General features: G+C 50.1%; 1 protein-coding gene across 4 annotated transcripts in view; it reads left to right on the forward strand.

The window, feature by feature from the left end:
* Positions 1-2393: 2393 nt before the first annotated feature.
* Positions 2394-27948, forward strand: part of LOC100082657 (probable cytosolic oligopeptidase A) — a 34433-nt gene continuing 8878 nt past the window's right edge. The window contains exons 1-13 of one of the 4 annotated variants that reach the window (XM_007656936.3): positions 2394-2493; positions 10030-10092; positions 10222-10403; positions 16388-16524; positions 17605-17673; positions 20826-20983; positions 22149-22274; positions 22997-23164; positions 23883-24007; positions 24547-24664; positions 26732-26773; positions 26939-27060; positions 27533-27616. In XM_007656936.3, the coding sequence (XP_007655126.2) occupies positions 2399-2493; positions 10030-10092; positions 10222-10403; positions 16388-16524; positions 17605-17673; positions 20826-20983; positions 22149-22274; positions 22997-23164; positions 23883-24007; positions 24547-24664; positions 26732-26773; positions 26939-27060; positions 27533-27616 (1489 nt within the window). In that variant the 5' untranslated portion in view covers positions 2394-2398. Of the gene's footprint in view, positions 2494-10029; positions 10093-10221; positions 10404-10521; positions 10663-16387; positions 16525-17604; positions 17674-20825; positions 20984-22148; positions 22275-22996; positions 23165-23882; positions 24008-24546; positions 24665-26731; positions 26774-26938; positions 27061-27532; positions 27617-27948 lie in introns of those variants that run through there. The other 3 variants (XM_029055175.2, XM_029055177.2, XM_029055178.2) reach the window with 3 other exon arrangements.

A 27948-nucleotide genomic window follows, 5' to 3' on the forward strand; every position in this document is an offset into this window, starting at 1 on the left:
CAATAGATTAAGGATAGGGGAAATAGTTGAGTAAAAGAATATTTATGTCAATATTGTGGAGCGGGGTCGGGGTATATAAGAGGGCATACGAGGGTTGGCTCTACAGGTAGTTGTAAGTGAGAGCTGAAATTTGGAATAGGGAGTAGCATGGCACAGTGGAAAGAACACAAGCCTGGAGGGAGACGAGCTGGGTTCTAATAATGTTGGTATTTGTTAAGCGCTTACTATGTGCAGAGCGCTGTTCTAAGCGCTGGGGGAGATACAAGGTCATCAGGTTGTCCCACGTGAGGCTCTCAGTTAATCCCCATTTTACAGATGAGGTCACTGAGGCCCAGAGAAGTGAAGTGACTTGCCCAGTCACACAGCTGACCGGTGGCAGAGCCGGGAGCCGAACTCATGACCTCTGACTCCGAAGCCCAGGCTCTTTCCACTGAGCCACGCTGCTTCGATAACTTCTAGACAACTAATGTGGCCCGGTGGATAAAGCATGGGACTGGAAGTCGGAAGGTCATGGGTTCCAATCCTGACTCAGACTCAACCCCCCTTTTTGCTTCGGCTCCCACTCTCCGTTGCTCTGACTCGCTCCCTCTGCTCTACCCCCCTGCCCCACGGCCCTTGTTTATATATGTACCTACCTATAATTCCATTTATTTACAATTAATCCTCTTTACTTGTTTTGATGTGTATGGCTCAGTGGAAAGAGCCCGGGCTTGGGAGTCAGAGGTCATGGGTTCGACTCCCTGCTCCGCCACTTGTCAGCTGTGTGACTGTGGGTGAGTCACTTCACTTCTCTGTGCCTCAGTTCCCTCATCTGTAAAATGGGGATGAAGACTGGGAGCCTCACGTGGGACAACCTGATGACCCTGTATCTCCCCCAGCGCTTAATAAATTCCAACATTATAATTTTTATTATTATTCTCTGTGCCTCAGTTCCCTCATCTGTAAAATGGGGATGAAGCCTGTGAGCCTCACGAGGGACCACCTGATGACCCTGTATCTCCCCCAGCGCTTAGAACAGTGCTCTGCACATAGTAAGCGCTTAATAAATACCAACATTATTATTATTATTATTGTTATTCTCTGTGCCTCAGTTCCCTCATCTGTAAAATGGGGATGAAGCCTGTGAGCCTCACGTGGGACCACCTGATGACCCTGCATCTCCCCCAGCGCTTAGAACAGTGCTCTGCACATAGTAAGCGCTTAATAAATACCAACATTATTATTATTATTATTGTTATTCTCTGTGCCTCAGTTCCCTCATCTGTAAAATGGGGATGAAGCCTGTGAGCCTCACGTGGGACCACCTGATGACCCTGCATCTCCCCCAGCGCTTAGAACAGTGCTCTGCACATAGTAAGCGCTTAATAAATACCAACATTATTATTATTATTATTATTGTTATTCTCTGTGCCTCAGTTCCCTCATCTGTAAAATGGGGATGAAGCCTGTGAGCCTCACGTGGGACCACCTGATGACCCTGCATCTCCCCCAGCGCTTAGAACAGTGCTCTGCACATAGTAAGCGCTTAATAAATACCAACATTATTATTATATTATTATATATTATTATTATTATATATTATTATTATCAGAGCTCATGAGTTCGAATCCCAGCTCTGCCACCTGTCAGCTGTGTGACTGTGGGCAAGTCACTTAACTTCTCTGGGCCTCAGTTCCCTCATCTGTAAAATGAGGATGAAGACTGTGAGCCCCATGTGGGACAACCTGATTCCCCTGTGTCTACCCCAGCGCTTAGAACAGTGCTCTGCACATAGTAAGCGCTTAATAAATACCAACATTATTATTATTATTATTGTTATTCTCTGTGCCTCAGTTCCCTCATCTGTAAAATGGGGATGAAGCCTGTGAGCCTCACGTGGGCCCACCTGATGACCCTGCATCTCCCCCAGCGCTTAGAACAGTGCTCTGCACATAGTAAGCGCTTAATAAATACCAACATTATTATTATTATTCTCTGTGCCTCAGTTCCCTCATCTGTAAAATGGGGATGAAGCCTGTGAGCCTCACGTGGGCCCACCTGATGACCCTGCATCTCCCCCAGCGCTCAGAACAGTGCTCTGCACAGAGGAAGCGCTTCACAAATACCAACCTGATTATTATAAAAGCAAATCAGGTTGGGCAAAACCCCTGTCCCACCTAGGGCTCACAGTCAAATGCCATTAAAAGAGACTCGCTAAAAGTGCTCGGCACATGGTAGGCGCTTCACAGACGCCGTCATTATTATTTTTATTATTATGATATTTGAAAGTCAGCCCTCAAGTCTGTGGTTGGCTTCAAGTGGGCCTTGGCTGGGGGGGGGGGGGGGGGGGGGCGGCCCCTTTAAGGCCGGGGCGTCGCGCGGGGATGACGTCAGCGGGGCGCGCCCGGCCGGCGGCGACATGAGGCTCAGAGGCCTCGGCCCCTTTAGCCGGCCGTGTTGGAGGGGGCTGTGCGCGCGCCGCCGCGTCGCCAGGCTACGGCCTTCGTGTCCGCTGTAAGTAGGCACTTCCGGCCTCCCTTAAAGGGGCCGCGGCCCGGAGTGCGGGGGGTGGGGGGGGGAGCTTGGGCCTGGTGGACAGAGCCCCGCCTTGGGTAGTGGTTAAGCCCTTTCTAGGTGTCAGGCGCTGCCCTAAGTGCTAGGGGCATTCAGTCAGTCATCCAGTCGTATTTATTGAGCGCTTCCTGGGTGCGGAGCATTGTACCAAGCCCTTGGAATGGATAATTCCAACCAATTCATTCATTTAGTAGCATTTATTGAGCGCTTACTATGTGCAGAGCGCCGTACGAAGCTCTTGGAATGGGCAGTTCCAACCAATTCATTCATTGTCGTATTGATTGAGTGCTCACTGGGTGCAGAGCGTTGTACTAAGCGGTTGGAATGGACAATTCCAACCAACTCATTCATTTAGTCGTATTTATTGAGCGCTTACTATGTGCAGAGCACCATATTAAGCGCTTGGAATGGACAATTCCAACCAATTCATTCATTTAGTAGTATTTATTGAGCACTTACTATGTGCAGAGCACCATATTAAGCACTTGGAATGGACAATTCCAACCTATTAACTCATTCAGTCGTGTTTATTGAGTGCTTACTGGATGCAGAGCACTGTACTAAGCGGTTGGAATGGACAATTCCAACCAATTCATTCATTCAGTCGTATTTATTGAGCACTTACTGGGTGCAGAGCACCGTACTAAGCATTTGGAATGGACAATTCCAACCAATTCATTCATTCAGTCGTATTTATTGAGCGCTTACTGGGTGCAGAGCACCGTACTAAGCATTTGGAATGGACAATTCCAACCAATTCATTCATTCAGTCGTATTTATTGAGCGCTTACTGGGTGCAGAGCACCGTACTAAGTGCTCGGAATGGACAGTTCCAGCCAATTTACTCATTCGATCGTGTTTATTGAGCGCTTACTGGGTGCAGAGCACCGTACTAAGCGCTTGGAATGGACAATTCCAACCAATTCATTCAGTTGTATTGAGCGCTTACTGGGTGCAGAGCATTGTACTAAGTGCTTGGAATGGACAATTCCAACCAATTCATTCATTGAGTTGTATTTATTGAGCGCTTACTGGGTGCAGATCACTGTACTAAGCGCTTAGATTGTACAATCGGCAACAGATAGAGACAATCCCTGCCCATTGACTGGCTCACAGTCTAATCGGGGAGACAGACGGACAAAAACAAGACAACTTAATCGCAACAGAGTCAAGGTGATGTACACCTCATTAACAAAATAAGTAGCTTAATAAAGATATATCCAAATCATGCACAGTGCTGAGGGGAGGGGAAGGGAGATGGGGAGGAGCAGAGGGAAAGGGGGGGAAAGAGGGCTCAGCTGAGAGGAGATAAGGGGGAGAAGAGAGGGAGCAGAGGGAAAAGGGGGGCTCAGTGTGGGAAGGCCTCTTGGAGGAGGTGAGCTCTAAGTAGGGCCTCGAAGGGGGGAAGAGAGTTAGTTTGGCGGAGGTGAGGAGGGAGGGCATTCCAATTCAGAGAAGCGGCGTGGCTCACTAGAAAGAGCCCGGGCTGGCGAGTTCAGAGGTCGTGGGTTCTAATCCCGGCTCCCCGCTGGTGACTTTGGGCGAGTCACTTCACTTCTCTGGGCCTCAGTGACCTCATCTGTAAAATGGGAGTGAAGACAGGGAGCCCCACGTGGGACAACCTGATCACCTTGTATCCCCCAGCGCTTACAACGGTGCTTTGCACATCGTAAGCGCTTAACAACAACAAAAATACACTCCGGCGACAGAGAGGGAGAGGATCTCGGCCCGACGACAGGCTCACGGTCTAGAAGTGGGGAGGCAGACAACAAAACAAGTAGTTAGGGTAATTAATTAACGATGGTATTTGTTAAGGGCTTACTATGTGCGAAGCACTGTTCCAAGCACTGCAGGGGTGGGGGAGAGTGCAAGGTGATCAGGTGGTTCCACGTGGGGTTCCCGGTCTTCATCCCCATTTCAGAGATGAGGTCACTGAGGCCTGGAGAAGTGAAGTGGCTTGCCCAAGGTCACACGGCAGACGAGCGGCGGAGCCGGGATTAGAACTCACGTCCTCTGACTCCCAAGCCCGGGATCTTTCCACGAAGCTCTGCTGCTTAGAAACTCGGGGGCAGGGATCTGCCCAAAGTCACACAGCTGACAAGTGGCGGAGCCGGGATTAATAATAATGTTGGTATTTGTTAAGCGCTTACTACGCACACAGCACTGTTCTAAGCGCTGGGGGGATACGAGGTGATCGGGCTGGCCCACGTGGGGCTCCCAGTCTTCATCCCCATTTTACAGATGAGGGAACTGAGGCCCAGAGAAATGAAGTGACTTGTCCACAGTCACACAGCTGGCAAGAGGCGGAGGCGGGATTAGAACCCATGACCTCCGACTCCCGAGCCCAGGCTCCTTCCACTGAGCCGCGCCGCTTCTCTGTAGATACAAGGTAATCGGGTTAGTCAGTCTCTGTAGCGCACGGGACTCCCGGTCTTAATCCCTGTTAAGAAGAGGTAACTGAGGCATAGAGAAGGAAAATGACTTGCTCAAGGCCACACAGCAGACAAGTGTGTGAAGTGTGAGTAGCAGCATGGAGTAGTGGATAGAACACAGGCTTGGGAGTCAGGAGATCATGGGTTCTAATCCTGACTCTACCCCTTGCCTGCTGTGGGACCTTGGGCAAGTCGCTTCACTTCTCTGTGTCTCGTCTGTAAAATGGGGATTGCGACTGTGAGCCCCACGTGGGACATAATAATACTAATAACCGTGGTTTCGTGGCTCAGTGGAAAGAGCGCGGGCTTGGGAGTCAGGGGTCATGGGTTCGACTCCCGGCTCCGCCACTTGTCGGCTGTGTGACTGTGGGCGCGTCGCTTCACTTCTCTGTGCCTCAGTTCCCTCGTCTGTAAAATGGGGATTAGCTGTGAGCCTCACGTGGGACGACCTGATGACCCTGTATCTCCCCCGGCGCTTAGAACGGTGCTCTGCACATAGTAAGCGCTTAAATACCAACATTATTATTATTATCATTTGTTAAGAGCCTACTATGTGCCAGCTACTCTACAGAGCGCCGGGGTGGAAGCAGCATGGCGTAGAGGATAGAGCACGGGCCTGGGTGCCAAAAGGTCATGGGTTCTAATCCCGACTCCGCCCCTTGTCTGCCGGGTGATCTTGGGCAAGTCGCTTCTCCGGGCCTCAGTTAACGCAGCTATAAAACGGGGAGCGAGACTGTGAATCCCCCGTGGGAATCCCTCGTGTCCAACCCGATATGCTTGTTTCCACCCCAGCGCTTAGTACAGTGCCTGGCACATAGTTAAGCACTTAACGTGATACCGTAATTACCAGTGTGTCCCCCTTGGGGCTCACGGTCGCAATCCCCATTTTACAGATGATGTAGCTGAGGCACAGAGAAGTGAAGCGACTTGCCCGAGGTCACACAGCAGACAAGAGGCGGAGCCGCGATTAGAACCCGTGACCCTCTGACTCCCAAGCCTGGGCTCTGTCCACTACTCCATGCAGCTACTCACACGTCACCCACTTGCCCGCTCTGTGATCTCGGGCAAGTCACTTCCCTTTTCTACGCCTCAGTTACGTCTTCTGTAAAACAGGGATTGAGACTCCGAGTCTCGTGTGTAACAGGAAATGACCAACCTGATTAGCACAGTGCCTGACACATAGCGAGCGCTTAATAAATACCATAAAACTGGGGTCTCGGTGACCAGAGCTCAACCTCCTCCCCTCATTGTGCTCTCGCCGCCGAATCACCGATCCTCTGTCAGGAAGGAAGGACTTTACGCGAGTGTCTTTCAAAGCCGAGACATTGAAGTCCAGTGGTTAGAGACGCGAACAGGTAATAAGGACTGGGCCGTTGATTCACAGTCCCTCTAGGCGTGAGCTCGTCGCGGGCAGCGGATATGTCTACCAACTCTGTCGTGGTGTAGGGAAGCAGCGTGGCTCAGTGGAAAGAGCCCGGGCTTGACAGTCAGAGGTCATGGGTTCGAATCCCGGCTCCGTCACTTGTCAGCCGTGTGACCGTGGGCGAGTCGCTTCACTTCTCTGGGCCTCAGTTCCCTCATCTGTAAAATGGGGATTAAAACTGTGAGCCCCACGTGGGACCACCTGATCACTCTGTATCTACCCCAGCGCTTAGAACAGTGGTCTGCACATAGTAAGCGCTTATCAAATACCAACGTTATTATTATTACTCTCCCGAGCGCTTAGTACAGTGCTCGAAACACAGTAAAGTCTCAATAAATACGATCGATCGATTCACTGGCCTCACGGCCAAGGGCAAGCACCCTCCCCACTCCCAGACAGCCAAAGATGCAGCCGGCATTTGAAATTCTGCCTTGGTGATCTTGTCCGAGGCAGCTCTTGTAATCAATCGATAATATTTATTGAGTGCCTACGGCGTGCACAGCATTGTGCAGAGCGCTTGGGAGCGGATACACTAGAATTAGTAGACATGACCCCTGGCTTCAAGGAGCAAATAATCTAGGGGGAAAGACAGACCTTAAAATAAGTTAGTACTAACTGTGGGAAAGAAAAAGTCCTTCATTTCATTGATTTCTTCACTGGCCTTTCAGGCCTCTGATTCAGCAAAAGGCTTTGGGAGACTTCACCCTCTGTAGCCTTCTAACCAAGAGATTCCCTATCCTCTCTCCAAATATTTCAACAAGTGTCCCTGCTTTGGAGTTTCAAAGTGCTCCGGGTATTACTGTGGCTCTGCCGCCGTTCATTAGAACCAAATTTTAATCCTGTATTATCTCATTACAGCCAGATTTATGGGGTTTGAAGACAAAGGTCCTTGCAAATAGCCGATTTTGGAAAAGCAGCAGTATATGCCACTTGGACACTATTCTAACTTAGAATTCTACACGTACATTCTTCACATATTTGGGCAGGGATTGTCTCTAACTGTTGCCGAATTGTACGTTCCAAGAGTTTAGTACAGTGCCCTGCACCTAGTAAGCGCTCAATAAATGCTATTGAATGAATGAATGACTGTTTCCTGCAGTAAAATCCTACTGTTTCCAACCAGCAGCCGATCCAACCTCTGTTTTCATTCCGAAAGTCAGACTGCCTTCCTGTCAGTAACAGGGTCATCATCATCATCCCTGAAAGCATTGATTAGGTGCCTTTTTTGCCTGTGTTCTGTAGCAGAACACGTCAAGTTAAGCAGATACAGCTCCCTACCTCTGGTTGTTTAAAATCTAGTCCCGACACTAAATGTTCTGTGAACGAATGTAGAGACCAAATCTTAATTCTCCTGCAACAAAATTGGAAACGATCAACTCTTCTTCCGAGTGATGCCAATATAGCCTAGAGTCTACAATAAGCTCATAGTCTGCAATACGCTCGTAGCTAAATTTTGAACAGGAAACCAAGCAGGGAAGTTATTCTTCTTTGTCTTCAATCTCCCGCCCTTGTGTCGGAAAAGCCCTGGGAAAAGGGATAGAAGTGCAGCCGCTGAGCTTTTTGGAAACATCTTTAAAGAAATCTAACCAAGTTACCAACCATAGAGTTTTGAAATAAACTCCGGAGAATAAAGGGGAAAGCTGTTAACTTTGTTCTGCAAAGAATGGGGATGGGAGGACCTCTTGAAAGTTAGTGTATACACTTTAGTTAGTGTAGTGTACTCCCTTGAATTATGCAGAAGACATTCTAGCTATATAGTGTTCACTGAGGAATGAAACTGCTGGGGCTGTTAAAACACGGTGATTGTTTAAAAGAAAGAAGAAAAATATCAGTACCGAGAGGTTAGAGGTCTTCGATACGGGGAGATTTTGAGTGCTTTACCTGATGATTGCTGGAGGGCGGGGAGGGGGAATTGGTTTCAGACCAAGTCATTCGGATTATAAATTCCTCAAGGGCAGGAGATATTATTTTTGTGTATTTTATGTTGTATAATGCCTAGCGCACTTGGCGATTAATAATAATAATGTTGGTATTTGTTAAGCGCTTACTATGTGCAGAGCACTGTTCTAAGCACTGGGGTAGACACAGGGTAATCAGATTGTCCCACATGAGGCTCACAGTTAATCCCCATTTTACAGATGAGGTAACTGAGGCACCGAGAAGTTAAGCGACTCGCCCACAGTCACACAGCTGACAAGTGGCAGAGCCGGGATTCGAACCCATGACCTCCGACTCCCAAGCCCGGGCTTTTTCCACTGAGCCACGCTGCTGAATTGGTGAGGATGAGGCTAGGGAACCAGATATTTCATTCCAACAAATGGAAAGTGAATCAGAAGGAAGGAAAACAATGCGTAGCTTTTTTTTTCCCTCTGTATGTTAGGACCCGTTGCTTGTGCGTCTTTTTTTGGAGTGGATATGGAGCACGGTTAGGGAAGGGTGGAACGTTTTTCGCTCGCTGGAAAATCAACCCTAATCTTTCAAGCATTGAGTTCATTCCTGACAAGGGAGCTCACATCTGGGTGTGTATTCCTCTGTATTGGAACATACTATTTGAATGAGAGGTCTGCTTTGTGTGCCAGTCTCCAGTGAGACCCCATCGGGCCCTGCACTGTCAGGTCTAGAGGGAACTGATCTCAGTTTTCTGTTTATGGAAACAGATGTTAGGATATAGTTCCAGCCGGAACCAAGGTGGTAGGGTGGAGCAAACTCTCCCAGATTAGCAACTCCACCCACCCCCATCAGACATGCAGTCTGGCAAATTGAAAACAAGGCATTCGTGTTTATTTTGGAGCATCGGTTAGTATGTAATACAGCAGTCCGAGAGGAGAAACAGGAGGAAAGGAAGCAGATATGAATTGAGAAAATGGCAACCCGAAGGGAGGATTTTTTTTGAAAGGAAGGGATGACAAGAGATGTCTGAGGACAGAGCCATTCTAACCGTTTGGTTAGAGGGGCTGCTACCCTAAACTCATCACTGTCAGGAAAGCGCCATCACCCCCGCGGGGGAGTCTCCCCACCTGTAGTCACCCCAAACTACAAGCTCCCCACCCTTGTCCTCCGTGGCCATCGCTGGGCCCCAAGGAGCTCCCATCGGCATCCGAGAGAGGAATATGTGCCCGGAGGGTGGGGATCCGGGTGTACCGTGGGGAGATGAGAAAGAGGAGAACTTTGGCCTGGGAAATCACTGGTCCTCTTCCCTGGACCCACTGAAAGAAATCCTCTGGCTTTGCTCGGGGAGATGCATTGTCCCACATCCTTGGATCAGGGAGTTAGGAGAGTAGGTGAGTGAAGATGCAATGGGGTGTGTTAAGCAGCATGGCATAGTGGATAGAGCACGGGCCCGGGAGTCAGAAGGTCACGTGTTCTAATCCCGACTCTGCCGCTTGTCTGCTGTGTGACCTTGGGCAAGTCACTTTGCTTCCTTGTGCCTCAGGTACCTCATCTGTAAAATGAAAATTGAGACTGTGAGCCCCACTTGGGAAAGGGACTGTGTCCATCTCAATTTGCTTGTATTCACCCCGGCGTTTAATAAGGTGCCTGACACATAGTAACAAATACCAACGTTATTGTTATTATTATTTCAGTGGTCCCCCATGTTTGATCTTTGGATCTCGATTGCAGGTGGGGCCTTCTGGCAGCTGCCCTCTTTCTGGTTTGGAAATGGATGTTCTTGTCTTTTGGAAGGTAAAGCGTTCTTTCATTTTTTCCTTGCATTTTTCCAGTCAGGTGGGTCGGGGTGTATTTAAAGGATGGGTATTTGATGTGTGGCCTACAGGAGTTTGGGTAACTGTCTCCTTTCTGGGTGTCTCTCAGGGGAGGGCGGCTTTTGGACGAGCTCCCGGCTCTGGGACCGGAACCCAACCCACTTCTTGATGTCTCCGGTCTCCCTCGCTTTTCCGCGATTAGGCCAGCTCACGTTGTTCCTGGGATCCTGCAGGCTGCCAAGGAGCTTCAGAAGGCGCTGGAAGACTATGAAGCACATTTACTTGGGACAGGTGGGTAGCGTTGGCCTTGTGCCTCTCTGATTTGTCAGTCTGTTAGTCTGCGGAGCTTTTAATGACGACTTGTCGCCCTTCCGAAGGAGGGCCTCAAAGCAGTCCTCGATTTTTTTAGTCTTTAGAACAGGTACCTGGAGACTGAAGGTCTGCCTAGTGAATCATTTTTCTCTCTGCTGACTTCACCTGAAGGCCAGTATGTTCTGACAGTGGAGCCATGCTACAACCCTCAATTACAGATGAAATAGACGAGATCAAGGTACAGTGAGTTGATGTTGGAGGAGTAAAGTGTGCGGACTGGGTTGTAGTGGAAAATTAGTAAGGAGGGGCTGAGCCGAATGAGTCCTTTGAAGCTGATGGTAAGGAGTTTCTGTTGGCGTATGGGCAACCGCAGAAGACTCTTGAGAGGAGGGATGTCACTTGTGTATATATGTACATATTTACTATTCTATTTATTTTATTAATGATGTGCATATATCTATAATTCTATTTATACTGATGGTATTGATGCCTGTCTACTTGTTTTGATGTCTGGCTCTCCCCTTCTAGACTGTGAGACCGTTGTTGGGCAGGGATTGTCTCTATTTGTTGCTGAATTGTATTTTCCGAGCGCTTAGGGCAGTGCCCTGCACACAGTAAGCGCTTAATAAATACTATTGAATGAATGAATGAGGGAGGTTGGGTGACTTGCCCAAAGTCATCTGCTGAATCAGTGGCAGAGCCGTCGAAACTTCAGATTTTCAAGTTGCGTTATACGTTTTTGATTGTGGCTTCCTTCCTTTGACCTCACAAACTGCCCGCCTATCCTAACCGAGTGATCTCACTGTGGGCAGTTGTGTTGGCCGTTTGGTACAGCAGTGGGGAGGGTGGGAGTAAATCCAGGGTCCCCCCGTCTCTCCCAGAAACTAATAATAAAAATAATGTTGGCATTTGTTAAGTGCTTACTATGTGCAGGGCACTGTTCTAAGTGCTGGGGGAGATACAGGGTCATCAGGTTGTCCCACGTGAGGCTCACAGTCTTCATCCCCATTTTACAGATGAGGTAACTGAAGCACCGAGAAGTCAAGTGACTTGCTCACAGTCACACAGCTGACGAGTGGCAGAGCCGGAATTCGAACCCATGACCTCTGACTCCCAAGCCCGGGGTCTTTCCACTGAGCCACGCTGCTTCCCTAGTAACTCAGACATCCCTTCCAGCTCATCCCCTTCTCCTGGAGCCTGCTCCAGGTTCCCTGGTCGCTACAGATCAGTGAGAAAATCTCTCCCTTTCTCCTTTCGGCCTCTCCCCTCCTGCTGGCAGAGTTGGCTATTTCCGTTGTTAGACAGGAACTGTGTCTCTCTGTGGCCGAATTGTACATTCCAAGCGCTTAGTACGGTGCTCTGCACACAGTAAGCGCTCAATAAATACGATTGAATGAATTTCCACCACTGTGAGACCAAGACCTGCCGGCCTCACCTTTATAATATCACCAAGATCCGCCCTTTCCTCTCCACCCAAACTGCTATCTTACTGTTACAGGCTCTCATAATATCCCGGCTGGATTATTGTGTCAGCCTGCTCTCTGATGTCCCTCTCTCCTGTCTCTCCCCGCTCCAGTCTATTCTTCATTCCGCTGCCCGGCTCATCTTCCTGCAGAAATGCTCTGGGCGTGTCACTCCCCTTCTTAAAAACCTCCAGTGGTTGCCTATCAACCTCGCATGAAACAAAAACTTTTCACTCTAGGCTTCAAGGCTCTCCGTCACCTTGCCGCCTCCTACCTCTCCTCCCTTCTCTCTTTCCACCGCCCACCCCGCACGCTCCGCTCCTCCGCCGCCCACCTCCTCGCCGTCCCTCGGTCTCGCCCATCCCGCCGTCGACCCCTGGGCCACGTCCTCCCGCGGTCCTGGAACGCGCTCCCTCCTCACCTCCGCCAAACTCACTCTTTTCCCCTCTTCCAAGAGCTCTTCCCAGACTGAGCTTCCCCTTTTCCCTCTGCTCCCTCGGCTGCCTCTCTGCCCCCACCCTTCACCTCCCCTCAGCTAAGCCCCCTTTTCCCCCCCTTTCCCTCTGCTCCTCCCCCTCTCTCTTCCCCTCAGCACTGTGCTCGTCCGCTCATTTGTATATATTTTTATTACCCTATTTATTTTGTTAATGAGATGTACGTCCCCTTGATTCTATTTATCGCTATTGTTTTTGAATGTCTGTCTCCCCCGATTAGACTGCGAGCCCGTCACTGGGCAGGGATTGTCTCCATCTGTTGCCGAATTGTCCATTCCAAGCGCTTAGTACAGTGCTCTGCAAAGAGTAAGCGCTCAATAAATATTATTGAATGAATGAATGTAACAAAGTCAGGTAGTCAATGCCTGTTCTTCCTATTTACACTGTGAGCCCCATGTAGAACAGGTACTTTGTCCAACCTGATTATCTTGTGCCTTCCCCGGCGCTTCAGAAAGTGTCTGTACATAGTGGGCACATCTCCAATACCGTAATGTACTGAATCATCCTTACACTGCCACTGACTCTGGATGGGAGGATTTGTCATCATAACTGTGCATGGTGCAATCATTACTCAAACTCCTTACCTTACGCCATTTTTCCGAGTCCACCTTTCCTTCTCTCAACTCGGAAGAAAAGAATCTTTCACGCCAGTTGTTTTCTTTCTGTTTTTCAAATGTCCCTTGACTTTGCCATCTGGTTCCTCTTCCAGTCTTCCCTTTCATTCATTCATTCAGTCGTATTTATTGAGCACTTCCTGACTGCAGAGCACTGTACTAAGTGCTTGGGAGAGTACACTATAACAATAAACAGACACATTCCCTGCCCATAAGGAGTTTGCAGGCCAGAGGGGGAGACTGACGTTAATATAAAGAAATTATCTCTGTGATTCCTGCCCTGTCCCAGCTCATGGGTATATCAGTGATTAGTGTGCAGTACTCTTAGTGTTTACTTTTGTGGGAGGAGAGGAAAAATGCAAGGGCGGGGAAAGGCTTTGATTTCAGGGAAATGAAGGAAAACAATCTTTAGAGAAGCCACAGGGGTTCCTCTAGCCCCCTGCTGTAAATCGGAAGGGACTTGAACAATTGAAATAGTAATTACTTTTTAAGCCTGTAATGACATCTTCTCCCTGACCTTTCCATTCTGCCAGTTTAGCAAGTTAAATAGAAAAAGCAGGTGTCCTGACCTTAACCCTCTGGATAGCTTATACCTCGCAGCACCCTGCATTCTCGTTCACACACATCCACAACTGGGAAGGTGTACTCGTGAAAGGTGCCAGACTCTCCAAAACTGAGACCAGATCCCTCTCTGAATACATGGATCTTACAGATGAGTTCCGATAACAAGTGAGGGAGGAAACATTTGGCCCCTTGTGATGCTTGGGAGCAGAATTAATGTGCAGAGAATTCCAGGCGTGGACGGAAATGGTTCCTCTAGGCTGTTTTAGTTTCATATTGAGGTTTGGCTTTGTGGGTGGTGCCCTGCTCCCGAAGAGCGGGGGAGAGAAGGGGTTAGTGTGGGTCTATGAGAAATGACCTGAGGGAGCAAAATAATTTCTATAAATTCTATACTTGGGCAGAGTTGTTGCAAAGCCTCTGCAGAGAGGATCTAGTGGAGAAGTCTTGCTGCTTGGAGTTGGGCTGGGCCCGAGTGGGTGCAGCAGAGGACCGTTCAACGTCATTTGTTATAGGTCTACGTTACAGTACACTCCACTAGACTCTAAGCTCCCTGAGAGCAGGGATCTACCCACTCTACTGTACTCTCCCAAGCGCTTAGGGGAGTGCTCTGCACACAGTAAGGGCTCTCTAAATACCATTGAGGAAGTGACATAAAATAAAGCCTTGCATAGGCCAGTCCCAGCCCATAGAACCTCAGCTTGAAGGGTCAGGTAGGGCATGCCCAAAGCTGGACTGCCTCAAGTCAGGCAGAGTCAAATCCCTCCCGTAGCTCCCCAGGTTCAGGCCACCAGGGTGTCTGAGAAAAGCAGGCTAAGCTAGGTAGCCTAGCAGGCTAGGTAGGAGAAGCAGCATGGCTGAATGGATAGAGCACGGACCTGGGAGTCAGAAGGTTGTGGGTTCTAATCCCAGGCCTCCCCCTGTCTGCAGTGCGACCTTAGGCAAGTCACTTCATTTTTCTGTGCCACAGTTCCCTCATCTGTAGAATGGGGATTGAGACTGGGAGCCCAATGTGGGATGGGGACTGTGCCCAACCCTATTCTCTTGTATCCACCCCAGTGCTTAGTACAGTGCCTGGCACACAGTAAGCGCTTAACAAATACCACATATTATTATTATTACCGTGCAGCCTCTCTGGCCTGTGCTTGTCTCCAAGGCAAATAAACCCTGACAGCAGCCTCTCCTGCAAGAAGGGAGGCTTGAAACACTTCTCCTGGCTGAGCCCAGCTTCACTGCCAGTTTGTCTTGGTGCTTGGAAATCAGGGTCCTTCCCTGCACTTAGGCTGGACCTGAGGTAGGCCCGGGATGGACCTGGAGTAGCCTCGCTGCTGACTTCCCTGCCTCTTGTCTCTCCCCACTACAATCTATACTCCATTCTACTGCCCAGATGATTTCCCTTCAAACATGTTCAGACCATGTTTCCCCCCCTCCTCAAGAACCTCCAGTGGTTGCCCATCCACCTCCCCCTCAAGCAAAAACTCCTCATCTTTGGCTTTAAACCACTCAGTCGCCTTGCCCCCTCCTGCCTCACTTCGCAACTCTCCCACTACAACTCAGCCTGCAATCTTCGTTCTTCTAATGCCAATCTCCTCACCGAACTTCGATCGTGTCTGTCTCGCTGCCGACCTCTCCCACATCCTACCTCTGGCCTGCAACGCCTTCCCAGCTCATATCGAACAGATAATTGCTCCCTCCCACTTCAAGGCCTATTGAAGGCACATCTCCTCCAAGAAGCCTCCTCTGACTAAGCCCTCCTCTCCTCTTCTCCCACTACCTTCTGCATCGCCCTGACTTGTGTTCATCCCCCCTCCTATCCCCACAGCACGTATGTATATATCTGTGATTCCTATATTTATGTCTAGCGATGTATCTCCCCCTCCAGACCGTGAGCTCGTTGTGGGCAGGGAATGTGTCTGTTGTTGTATTGCGCTCTCCCAAGTGCCTAGTGAAGTGCTTTGCACACAGTAAGCGCTCAATAAATACAATCGAATGAATTGAAAGTCCTTGCGGAGTTGTCGCCTAAAGGAGGGCTCCGAGACACTCCCCTCCCGCCCCCACCGACAGCAGGATTAGCCAGGGAGGTGGACATCTGTGAGTCACTTTGGAGGAAAGGGCCTGGTTGAGTTGGTAGAGTGCCCATCCCGGGCCTGACTGCCCAGCTTTGTATGGAATAATTAGTATTCACAGCAGCATCCGAGCTTCAATCAGGCGCCTGCAGTACTTTATTCCAGGGTGCGGCGAAAGACTGCGTTTCCTTCCGAAGCTGTTTTTCCTGGTAAACTAGGCCTTTGGATTTCTCTCATTTTTTACCGTCTGTGTTTGGAATTCTGCATTCGTCTCTGCCTCGCTTTCCTCGGAAACCCCCACGCCACCTAAGAACAATTGGTTCTCAGCGAGTTCTGTTAACTCACTCCCCATTTGGCCTTAAAGTTGCCAAAAGGTAAATTTTTTTTGAGGGCATCGCCTCTTAGCAGTAAACATTTTAGACACCTGTTCCGGGCTTGCAGCAACATCTAAAGATGTTGATCCAGACCGAGTCAACAGAGCCAAGTTAAGCTCAATGCCAACACCAAGAGAGATGGCACTGTCTTTCCTCTGGAACACAGTGATCAGTAACGGGGAAAAAATGAGCTATTTTCATATTTGAGTGGAGAACATGTAGCACAATGGAAAATAAAAATAGGCTGGAACTGTATGTTTTGGGGATGATCTTAATCTTCCACAGAAGGGCTGGCAGATTGCGGAAGATGGTATCTGAGCACCCCCGGGCTCTCCCTGGAGGGGTCAAGCCAGTAACTGCCTCCCAGAACTCTTTGCCTCGTTGCTTCCTGCAGAAAATGGGTCAGGCACCTGGGAATCTGTGGAGGAGCCACTGGAGAAGCTGCAATTCCCCATCTCCTACAGCTGGCAGATTGTGAACCACCTGCTGATGGTGAAGAACTCACCTGAGCTCAGAGAAGCACATCAGCAGGTAAGAGAAGGGTGGGTATCTCTGTGCCTCTAGCTCGTGCATATAGGGGCCGGGCATCGGTCTCATCTGAAGCAAGAAGCTGAAAGAATCCTCCTCTGAGGGCAGCTTAACTCGTCGGGCAGATAAACTCAGGAAGATGCCGGGATGGTGCCGAGGGCATTTGATTGTGATGCTCAGGCCTGCCTAAACTCCAGGCTCTCCTTCAGGAAATTATCTGTCAGAATAATCTGGTTCTGTACATACTTATGCTGATAAATTCCGCTCTTGCCCTGAGGACGTTCACAGATTATTTTCTGGAGAGGGAGGCTTGTTGGGAGACCATGGGTTTGTTTCAGTGAGTGGACCAAAGGGACAGAAACCAGTTTCCAAGAGACACAAACTATGTGGATTATTTTTAAAGTGCTTCTCTGAAGGGAGATGGAACTGGGGACCAACCATAGTGCAGGCATGGGTGCAGGCGTAGGCTAGCAGCACTTGATCTTCCAGTAGCTCTTAATCTAGCATGCGTCTTATCCTGCGGCCCACCTTTTCCTCTCTCTCGGTGCTCATTTCACCGCTCCAAGGCATATGCCCGGGTTAAAGGGGTGAAACTCACTTAAATCCCTTCCCAAGGTCTGCTGTGCGACCTTGGGCAAGTCACTTAACTTCTCTATGCCTCAGGTACCTCATCTGTAAAATGGGAATTAAGACTGTGAGCCCCATGTGGGGCATGGACTGTGTCCAACCTGATTAGCTTGCATCTGCCTCAGTGCTTGGTATGGTGCCTGACACATAGTAAGCACTTCACAGATTCCTAGAGGGAAAAAAAAAAAGCATTTTGCTACTTGTCTGCAACTCTGCCAAACAGGTTTGGAGGGGAAGGAATGTGAATCTAATGGTTAGAATGAAGTTAAAGGATGTCCCGCGGGTTTCGACGATCGTCCCTGTGGTCAGAGAAAATGGAGGGTTGACTGTGGATTTGGGGTGCAAGTGTTCTGCTGGCTTTAACCTCTTTCTCCTGAGGGCTCCTGGCTGCATTTAGCGACATTTCCCCTTCTCCAACCCAGGAATGCTCTTAGCTGCCTCTTTGGATATTTTCAGGTTCAGCCCCTCATGATGAACCTCACGTCGCAGATAGCTCAGAGCCTCCCCATCTACAACTCCTTCAAGGTGAGTCTTGAGGGTTTCTCTTTTCCTTGGTACTGCCTGCCAGTGGTTGGGTGTATCTATATGCTGCTCTTCCAAGAGGTGAGTGTGGGGCTGAAATCTTGTTTTTCCTTCAAACTTTACTTCTAGGACCCTATGGAATCTGCAGCAGAGGCCCCCATAACTGTGAAAATAAGTACTGGCTCTCCAAGAAATTAGGAAGGGGGTAATGGAAATTGGGCCAAAGGTTATAGTGTATTTGTGGATGGATATATTCTCCTTTTCCTTTCAGTTCCTTTTGGTGTCTTTTCATGGGAAACTGGGCTGAGTGCACTCTCTGCGGGCAGGTTCTCTGAACTGAAGGCGGAGAGCAGTAGAAGAACTGACAAGGGATGGGAGGGAAGTGGGTCTGTGAATAAAGTGGGGGTGGGACACTGCCCAGGAAACAGATGAAGTTGAATTGTGGTGAGAGAGGAGGGGCTATAAATGGGAATACGTTCACCCTGTCCCATCCTGGGACTTGGCACAGCACGTGTCTCGGAGACTGAGGTTGAACGGGTTCTGGCAGGTTTCCCTCTATGAGTGCAAACATATGAATGGTTATTGAATTCCCAGGAGGAGCAGATACTCCCTTGCACATCTATCTCTTTGCTTCTCCTCCCCCCTCCCCTTTTTTTTTTTCTTCCGATGAAGGTCAAACCTGTGTGTCTTACTCACGCCCGGCCGGCTGGGTCCTTAGGGCTGGCCCGCAGCCCATCTTTGCAGTCACCTCTCCGGACTGCAGTGTCAGGAAGAGCCCAGGATTGGGGGTTGAGGAACGAAGCCGGATGTCAGAATGCCTGTGGGCCCCTCGCCAAAGCTCACTTCACCCTCCCTCCATTTAGACCAGTGGGAGGTTCTCTTGCTGCTCGGTCTAATTACAGTCCCGCCCCGGGCTTCCTCAGAGACTTCTTAAACCAGAGCGAGTCTCCTGGAGACCACCCCTGGCCGGAAGGGGCCCAGCGGGAACAGTTCCATTGCTTCATTTGTGTTTTTACAAGTTGTGTGTGAAGAAACCCGATGTCTTACAAGCCGGGGACAGGGAGGAAAGGAAGGAGGGTAAAGAGTAGGCATCGGTTGTGTCTCCTACAGCCGTGGAGGTCGGCAGGGCATTATCTCTGTAGAATCCTCAGTGCTGGGATCGTGGCAAGCTTCATTAGCTCCCCGCTCGGCCCGCCACTGTCCCTGTGATGTAATTAATGAGATGCTGCGCCTCTGACCTGTTTAGTCTTTCCTGCCGTCCTTTGGCCTGTGCTCCTCTTCAGCCCGTTCTGAGAATCCCTGACAGTTCCTCGTCGAGGGAGCCGTCCCCACTGCTCCTTCATCCCTGGCAATCGATGGGGGTGGGGAGGTGAAGGGCCTTCCAAAAGTTAAAAGTTGGTTCTTGGAGATCCCCCCAACCCTCCCGAGCCATACCCTGGGGAAAATCCTCAGGGAAATTTACCAAGCCTTGCCAGAAACCCACCATAGGCAGTCACCCCGGCACCGTCTCCCCGCTCTGTGTCCTATTGACTGTCCTGCCAGCTGGGATGATTCTGGGTCTGGAAATGTCATAGCCCTGCCCAGCTTTCTGGGATTGTTGGGTGGGGTTGACGTGCTGGGAACCTGGGATTCGTTTTGTCCGGGACCTAGGTTGGATTTGTACCCGGGTCTTTGCAAACGCCACACCCCAAATCTGAATGAAAGACATTTCAAAACTCAGCATTTTCTGAATCTGCTGGGCTCTTCTGCTCAGTTCCTTTGAGCACAATTCGTACTCCAACTCTGTTGTCAAAAGCTATCTGAAACTCTCCTCTTTTTCCCTCATCTCTGCATCCCCTCTATTCGAAAGTGTCCTCTTTTTGCACAGTTAACTTGCAGGGACTGACTCCTAATTTACGCAAAGACCCACACAACTCTTTGGGAGTGGGAAGGAGCACAGCACATCAGAGGCATCGTAGATCCAGTGGAACAGAACTCAACTCTTAGGCCAAAAGCCCCTGGTGGGTCCTGAGTCCCTGGATTCTTATGGCAACAGATGAACTGGTGAGGATGGTCAGAGTGGATATTGATCCTCAGTGGGAACTTGGGGGTGGCATGTTCCGGGGTTCCATTCTCCAAACTGAAACTGCTTTATGTCCTCAAGTCAAAGTCTCAGCTGGGTTTGACTGAACTCTAACACTGTGTGATTCTGCTCTGATGGCCAGACATCACTGCAGCCCCGGGGGAAGCGAACGTGACAGAGTGTGAGAGGTGGAAGTTGCAGTGGGATAATGGACTAGCACTTTAGGAGGCTCTGTTGAGATGTTGCCACATTCTGGATGAGACAGAGGGCTTATACATTTCCCCTTTTGTTCCCATTCGAGTGGGAGAGAGACAGTGTGTGTGTGTGTGTGTGTTTGTACTGTCCTTGCTGTCTCCCCCATTAGGTTGTAAACTCTTCTGGGTAGGGACAGTGTCTTCTATTTTTTACTATATGCCCCCAAGCACCTGATGTCATGTTCAATAATTACCACGATGATGATTTCAGCTCTCCAGAACAGAAAGGCTGCTCTTTCCCCTGACTCCTCCAGCGTGTTAATCAAAAGCTCCGGTCTCCTGAGTCTGCCCTTGTTCTTGGAGGCCTTGTTATTATGATGGTGGAGGAGAAGTGGGGGATGTTGGGACGGGGGTTACCTCAGGGAGAGTCCCCAGAGATCCAGCTCAGTTTGGGCCTGGCCCCAGCACCAGAGAGAACTGTACTGATTAATCGATCAATGAGTGGTATTTACTGAGTGCTTACTATGTGCAGAGCACTGTACTGAGCGCTTGATTAATCTCCACTTGGAGCACTTAGTAGCCAGTGAGATCCCCTTCTATTCCACCTGAGCGATTCCAGGCTCTCAGGGTTATTCTGTGGTATTTTTGAACCGGGCACTCCATCCTGCTCCCAGATCATTAGACTGACTTCACTAAAGTCTCGTTTCTCTGGTTCCAAGGTTCACGGTAGGTAGAGGAGGGCCGATTGGGAAAGAAATTGACCCTTAAAACCCAGGCTTGATTTTGAAGAATGGGTCGCCTAAACAGCTGGGGTGTGGGCTGTGACTGAGGCTTTTGCGATAGCTTCCGGAATTCACCTTAACCCCCGTTGTAACCTCGGACATTACCCCGGCTTTCAGGAGCTGAGCCGACTCCCTGGGCTGGTCCAGGCCCAGCGCCGGATCCTGGCTGGGTTCCTGAGGGCCGCCCGGCAGAGAGGTGCCGAGCTGGCCCGGCCACAGAGAGAGCGGTTCAACGCCGTCAGCCTGAGACTCGCCAACCTCTCCACCGCCTTTGTGTACGTGACCACGGGCCCTATCGCTACCCAACCCGGGGGAGCCCAGACACACTGGCAGACCTGGGGGGAGGAGGGGAGCTCTCCTACCCACTGTTCCCAGACCACGCCCCCAGAAATCTCAATCCCAAGTGACTCCCGGGTCAGGAGGGGCCTAGAAGTGGAGGAAGAGGGACTCGCAGTGGCTGAGAGGATGCGGGATCTGTGGCAGTTCCGGCCCTCAGTGGACACCAGCGTTGGAATATCTAGTTTATGTATCAATAACTTCCGAACGTCTCACCTCGGACACCCCTCGTCCTGTCTCTTCTAATCCTGGGGCTTTGTGGCGAAACCCGGGGCCCCAGGAATTAGGTACACAGCCAAGCAGGGGTTACTCAGAGGCCTCCGTCTGCTCACCTGCCTCCCATGCAGATTAGCATAAACCCTCAGCTACGTTCTCTACCCTCCCACGCACACACTGGTACCCGTACTCTCTGCTTCTGTGTCTCATCTCAAGGTCTTCGTTGGAGAAATGGTAATCAGGAGCTGACGGTTTATAGCCTCTGTGCGGGCTGGCTTTGCCAAGAGGTTTCCATGGAGACAGATCTTTGATTTCAACGAAATAAACAAGCCGTGAGGAATATAGTTCAAATCGAGAGATTCAAAATAAGCGGATTCAGCCTCCTCCTGGCCTCTCCAGGTTTTGGGTCCCCAGGCACACTACACTCTTAACTTTCCAAATAATCTGGCCCCATATATCCTCGAGCTTATTAGGCTAGGATGCTATCCCTTCAAGGCAGCCCGAGGGATCCTAAAGAGAACACGGATAATTTGGCCGGTGATTTGGGGGTTTGGCCCATCCCCCCCAGAATTTCCCAGTGGCCTCACGTGTAGCCTTAATCTTTCAACAGCATCAGGGCCTTGGTTTCCTTAGTGAATGGTGAGACCCGAACGAGGTTCCTCTAGACCGTAAAGCTCCTTGAGGGCAGGGAACGTCTCTACCGACTCTGTTGTACTGTACTCTTCCCAAGTGCCTGGTACAGTGCTCGGCACACAGTAAACGCTCAATAAATACAACTGAGTGATTGATGAGGTGGTTTTAACTGCAGCCCCAGAGCCTTGCCTGGCCTGTGGGTACGTCTCTTCTTGCCCTAGGCACCTCATGGCAAACTCAGTTCATCTCTTCCAGACACAGGGTCTTGGATGCCACCAAAGCCTTCTCGCTGCTGCTTAGAGACAGGGACAGTGTGGAGGGGCTCCCAGCATTTGCTCGCATGTTACTGGCCACCAATGCTGTGGCTGGGACCGACCAAAGGTAGGATCGGTGAGCGGGTTTTATGTATTTTCTATTGGGAGCCAGGTGATAATAATAATGATATTTTAAGCATGTACTACACACTGGGACAAATTCAGGATAGTCAGAGGGGACACAGACCCTCTTCCAGATGGGCTTCACGGTCTAATAGGAAGAACAGGTAACCTTCCCCATTTTACGGATGAGGAAACTGAGGCACAGGATGGTGAAATGACTTGCCCAAGGTCATACAGCAGGGAAGTGGCAGTGTTGGGACTATCTCCAGGGTCTCCTGACTCCTAATCCCTTGCTCTTTCCACTCACTAGGCCCTAAAGCATTTCCAAAGACCTAAAGGATTCTTACTTGAATTTTTAGGATGAGGAGAGGGGTAGTATCCTTGAGTTCTCCCTCCCTTTGTTTCCTTAGAGGCCTGAGGGTCTCCTCACCTGGAACATTTAGCTGTTTTTCTCACATGACAAGAAAGCCCAAAGGAACCATATATGATTTGGGGTAAAGAGTTAATTTCCCCTCGGGACCGAGGTGCTGATGCTCGGACTCCTAAGTGCCCAGGACCCGGGGGCTTCTACCCCAACTGCTCCCCAGCTTTCAGTGGCGCCAACCGCCTCTTAGGCTTCTCTGACAGGCTCTGCCCAAGGCAACATGGGGTTGCCTGGGGCAATCGGAGCCTCTCGAGCCAGCTCCTGCTGGGTGTCCCTTCTCCCCCTTCCCGTTTCCCTCCCAGCAGCCCCGACCCCGACGCCGGCCCCTGGAGAGCAACCCTGGACGCTCCCAGCTACGAAGCCGTGATGAAGCACAGCCCAAACCGCGAGTTGCGTCAACAACTGTACCGAGCTCGGGTCACCCGCGCTCCCGGCAACAGAGGCCTGGTTGACGAGATTCGGGCACTCAGGTAGGTCCGACCATACTCTTATCGCCCCGCCAGCACCTTCCTTCTTCAAAAGTCCCTATAAGGTTAAAAAGACTCCCCTTTCTGCCCCTTCCCTCCTCCTCTTAACCATCTTTCTCTGGGTTGGCACCACCCGGGCTCCCCCGAGTGGAGATGCTCAGCTCCCGTATCGCCCATCCTTCCTGCCATGGGGTTTAGGGGTTGGTGCTGCAGGAGAGGAGAGTCGTCCGTTCTGAAGCTCCTTGTGGTTAGAGACTGTGTCACTTCCCAAGTTCTCAGTATAGCTCACTGTACCCATTGGATGTTCACATACCGTGACTGCTACTGCCGGAGACGATCTGGGGAGGGGGAGGGAATCCCAGGCGGTAAAATGAGAACGCTCGACACGGCGTTGACCCTTTAGGGCACTTTACTCGGGAAGTTGGTGGTCTTTGTTGGTGCCTGCCCTTCCGGACCCACTATTCCCAGGGAGGGAATGAGATGACTTGAAGGCTATGTGGGCGAGACACCATCGAGGCTTCCACATCTCTGTTTCCCATTTTGATTTCTAGGCACCAAGACATTCTGCCCTGTATTTTGACTGGGGCAGAACTGTTCGTTTTTGAACAAACCTTCCTCTCTGCAAGGGTCTTTTTGAGAGCTGGAGGTGTCTGGGGAAGCTAAGGAAAGATGGGTGTGTATCCCAAGAGTCAGAACTATTAGGGGCTTTGGATTCTCCCAGGCAAGAAGCAGCTGGGATCCTTGGCTACCAGAGCTACGCAGACCTTTCTTTGGTTTCCAAAATGGCAGGGCGGAAGGAAGCCGTGTGGACGTTTCTGAATTATCTTCACAACAAGAGTTATCATGGTGAGAATGGGCACCCTTACCTGTATAAGGGTGATCTCTTCTCTGACTTCTCTTCTCGCCCCAAACCCCAGGGTGGCTTCTCAAGGTTTGGCTCCGTAGGTAGATAAAGGTCCTCCCCTCCCTCCTTGTATGCCACCACCGTAGAGGGCATGGTCAGAAACAGGCTGTTCGGATCGACCCGAGAGCTCTGTTGCCCGTCTAGGCCTACCCTTGCCCTCCCTTCCCTTTGCAACTGTGTAGACCTAACCCTTTAAAGAGAGAGAACCATTGTGGGCCAGTGCAAAAAGCATGGACCTGTTAGGATCCTTAGATTCCAGTCCCAGCTTTGCCACTGGCTCACCATGTGACCTCAAGGAAGTCACTTAACCTCGCTGTGCCTTTTCTGCCCCTCATCTGTAAAATGGGCTTAATTGTATTTGCATCGCCTTCCCTTTGTAGGGATGTTGCGAAGATAAAATCTATTTATGTAGAAGTAGAGAAAGGGTCTACAAATTTAAGACGTGACTATAAAACTGAAATTTCCTCTTTCTTTCTTTCAGTGGCCAAGGCAGAGCAAGAGTCTCTACAGAAGTTTGCCCAAAGGCAGGGCCACCTTGCGGAGCTGGAGCACTGGGATGTGGCGTTCTGGGCAGAGAGGCAGCGTGAAGCCTTGTTTAGGTAACTGGGGGTGGGGAAGTCGGGTTGGAGAGTCCAGCAGAGCTTCAGGGACAACTGGGGGCCAGGCAGAGATCTGGGAATCGGGGGTAAAGGCTGCTTCTACCTCCGGCAAACAAGCAATTCTCCCTTCTTCTCTCTAGTTGTTCTTTTTTTTATAATATATTTAAGTGCTTACTATGTCCCAGGCACTGTTCTAAGTGTTGGTAGATACAAGGTAATTAGGTTGGACAAAGTCCATGTCCCTCATGGGTCCCACAGTCTTAATTCCCATTTTGCAGATGAGCTAGCTGAGGCCCAGAGAAGTGAAGTGACTTGTCCAAAGTCTCACACCAGATAAGAGGTGGAGCTGGGATTAGAAACCAGGTCCTTCTGACTCCCAAGCCTGTGGTCTCTCCACTAGACCACGCTACTTCTCTGTGTTTTTGGAAGAGCGTTATTTCTCCAAAGTGAACAGGGCTCCCTTTCTCTCCAATAGCATGAAGAACAGGAACAGAGAGCTTGATGCTTTGGTTGCATTGCTTAGCAGAGGCTCCTAGCTTGCTCTCCCATCCCCTTTTTCTGGGGGGAAGGGAGATATTTGTTAAGCACTTGCTACGTGCCAGACACTGTTCTAAGCCCTGGGGTAGATACAAAGCAGTCAGGTTAAACACGGTCCATGTCCCACATGGGGCTCGCAGACTTGATCCCCACTGAGGCCCAGAGAAGTTAAGTGACTTGCTCAAGGTTACAGAGCAGACACATAGCAGGGCTAGGATTAGAACCCAGGTCCTCCTGACTCCCAGGCCCGTGCTCTATCCACTAGGCCGTGCCAGTTCTCAGCATTCTTGGAAGAACATTTTTCCTTTTCTGGCTCAGATGGGGCTTGGGTTTTCATTACTATCTTAGCTTGCAAATCAGAACTTGACCTTGATGATTCAAGAAAAAGAAATTAAGTTTACTGTGGTGAAAGCCTCTCTCCAGGGAAGAGTTTGGAAGGGACTGTTGATGAGATTTGATGGATTGTGTTTCTCCCATCCCTGTGCCGGGCCCAACACCTTTCTCCGTTACGTCTTTGTGTCGGCTGGCTGGTGCCAAGTTCAGGATCACTGGGCGAGCTAGAGCCCGGGGAAGAAAATGACGTTAGAAGAAGCAAAGGGAACAGAAAGTCAGGGAGTTGGGGAACCAGGGAGATCAGAGGCAGCCCCGTATTTGGTTCCTCTAGTGCTAACCTTCTCACAGTGCTTCAGTCTCGCCCATCTCACCCCCGACTCCTGGCCCACGTCCTGCCTCTGGCCTGAAAGACCCTGCCTCCTCAATTCCGACAGACAAATCCTCTCCCCCCCGAAGGCCCATCTTCTCCAAGAGGCCTTCCCAGTCTAAGCCCCACTTTTCCTCATCTCCCACTCCCTTCTGCATCTCCCACTCCCTTCTGCATCTCCCTGACTTGCTCCCTTTCCTCTTCCCCCCCCAACTCCCAGCCCCACAGCACTTATGTACATATGTCATTTTATTTATTTGTATTGATGTCCGCCTTCCCCCCACCCCCAGACTGTGAGCTCATTATGGGCAGGGAATGTCACTCTTCATTGTTGTATTTTACTTTCCCAAGTGCTTAGTACGGTGCTCTGCACACAGTAAGCGCTTAATAAATATGATTGAATGAATGAAAACATCCAGAACCCATTCAGTCAATCATATTTATTAAGTGCTTACTGTGTGCAAAGCACTGTACTAAACACATAGGAGAGTACAATATAACAGTAAACGGAAACATTCCCTGCCCACAACGAGCTCACCCAGACCTTGAGCCTCAGGCTCCACCTAGCCTTGTCACGAGGGCACAGGTATTTTCCCCTCTCCAGCTCTTCCTAAAGTGGGCTCCTCGAAGGCATGAACAGTTTCTCCTACTTCTCTTGAACTCTCTCAGCGCTTGGAACAGGGCTGTGGGCCGGGAATGTGTCTGCCTATTGTTGTATTGTCCTCTCCCAAGCGATTAGTACAGTGCTCTGCACACAATACGTGCTCAGTAAATATGATTAAATGAACTAAAGTCACGTTCTGCATTCTCCTCGCCTGTGTGTCCTCTAGGCTGAAAGATGAAGAAGTGAGACCATATTTCCCACTGGAACGGTAAGTGTTCTTCCTACTCGGCGGGGCGGGACCCTGAGAAGTTGGTTCATCTCTTCCCCGCCCTCCCACCTCCTCATGTCCAAGGGTCATCAGACTTTATCAAGAATAGGTGATCCCCTCTGCCTTCTTGTCAGCGTTACTCAGAGCCCTCTCCTTCCCTGGCAGAGTCCTGTCCGGCCTTTTTAAACTGTGCACTGACATCTTTGGGGTCACAATCCACCCAGCGGATGGGGCTGCGGAAGTATGGGCATCCTCTGTCCGCTTCTTCTACGTCTATGATGAGAAAGGTGAGTCGGCTGGAGGGTTAGGGATTCTTAACTGGGTTCCTTTGAGGTTTAAGCCCCCATCAATCCATCGATAGTACTTACTGAGCGGTTATTCTGCGCAGAGCTTAGTAGTATAATAGAGTTAGTAGTTAGGATTCCTGCCTTTAAGAGTCTTACATTCTAGCCGGGGCAACAGACACTCAGATTACAAGTAGGGGGAAGCAACAACCCTCTGCTTCCATTTCCGTTTTCTGGGCCTTCAGTAGGGGTTCTGGTGTGAAAGGCCGATTTTTTGTCCTGCTGTTTCTTGTACATGCATTTTGAGGGAGATGACTACACAAACTTTCTGGTGACAGATAGGTTGTGCAAGGTACACCCTTGGGTTTTCTGAAAAGCTTGGGGGCACTTAGGCCACCATTTTGTTGGGTTCTGGGACAAGAGATCACTTTTCAGGAGCCCTCAGTGGGAAGGACCTGGTGTGCTTTTGTTGCAGGGACTCCCATCGCCTCCTTCTATCTGGACCCTTATTCTCGCCCCCAGGAGAAAAAGGAAGGGGCCTGGATGCTGAATTTTATCTGTAAGTGATTTTTACTTTTCCCTTCTCCTTCCTTAGTGCTTCACTCGACTCTATCTGTCCTCCTGCCACGGCAAAAGTTTTACCAGAACTTGATTGCCTTCTCTTCAATTCCCTTCTCCCTTTTCCTTCTTCCTCGTCCTTGGGAGGAGGGAAAGAAACCACTTTCTTTCCCCCACACCCCTTGGTAAACCCAGATTTTACCCAAGTGGTCACGTTCCATTATTATCATTTAAAAGGCTGCAAGCGTATGGTCATTTGAGAATTGTGCACCTAGTTCTCCTGCACGGGAAGGGTGGTATTCTTACCAAACCCCTGCATCCAGGAAAACTTGG

This window comes from Ornithorhynchus anatinus, chromosome 2 (genome assembly GCF_004115215.2).
Source record: "Ornithorhynchus anatinus isolate Pmale09 chromosome 2, mOrnAna1.pri.v4, whole genome shotgun sequence".
Classification (NCBI taxonomy): Eukaryota; Metazoa; Chordata; class Mammalia; order Monotremata; family Ornithorhynchidae; genus Ornithorhynchus; species Ornithorhynchus anatinus.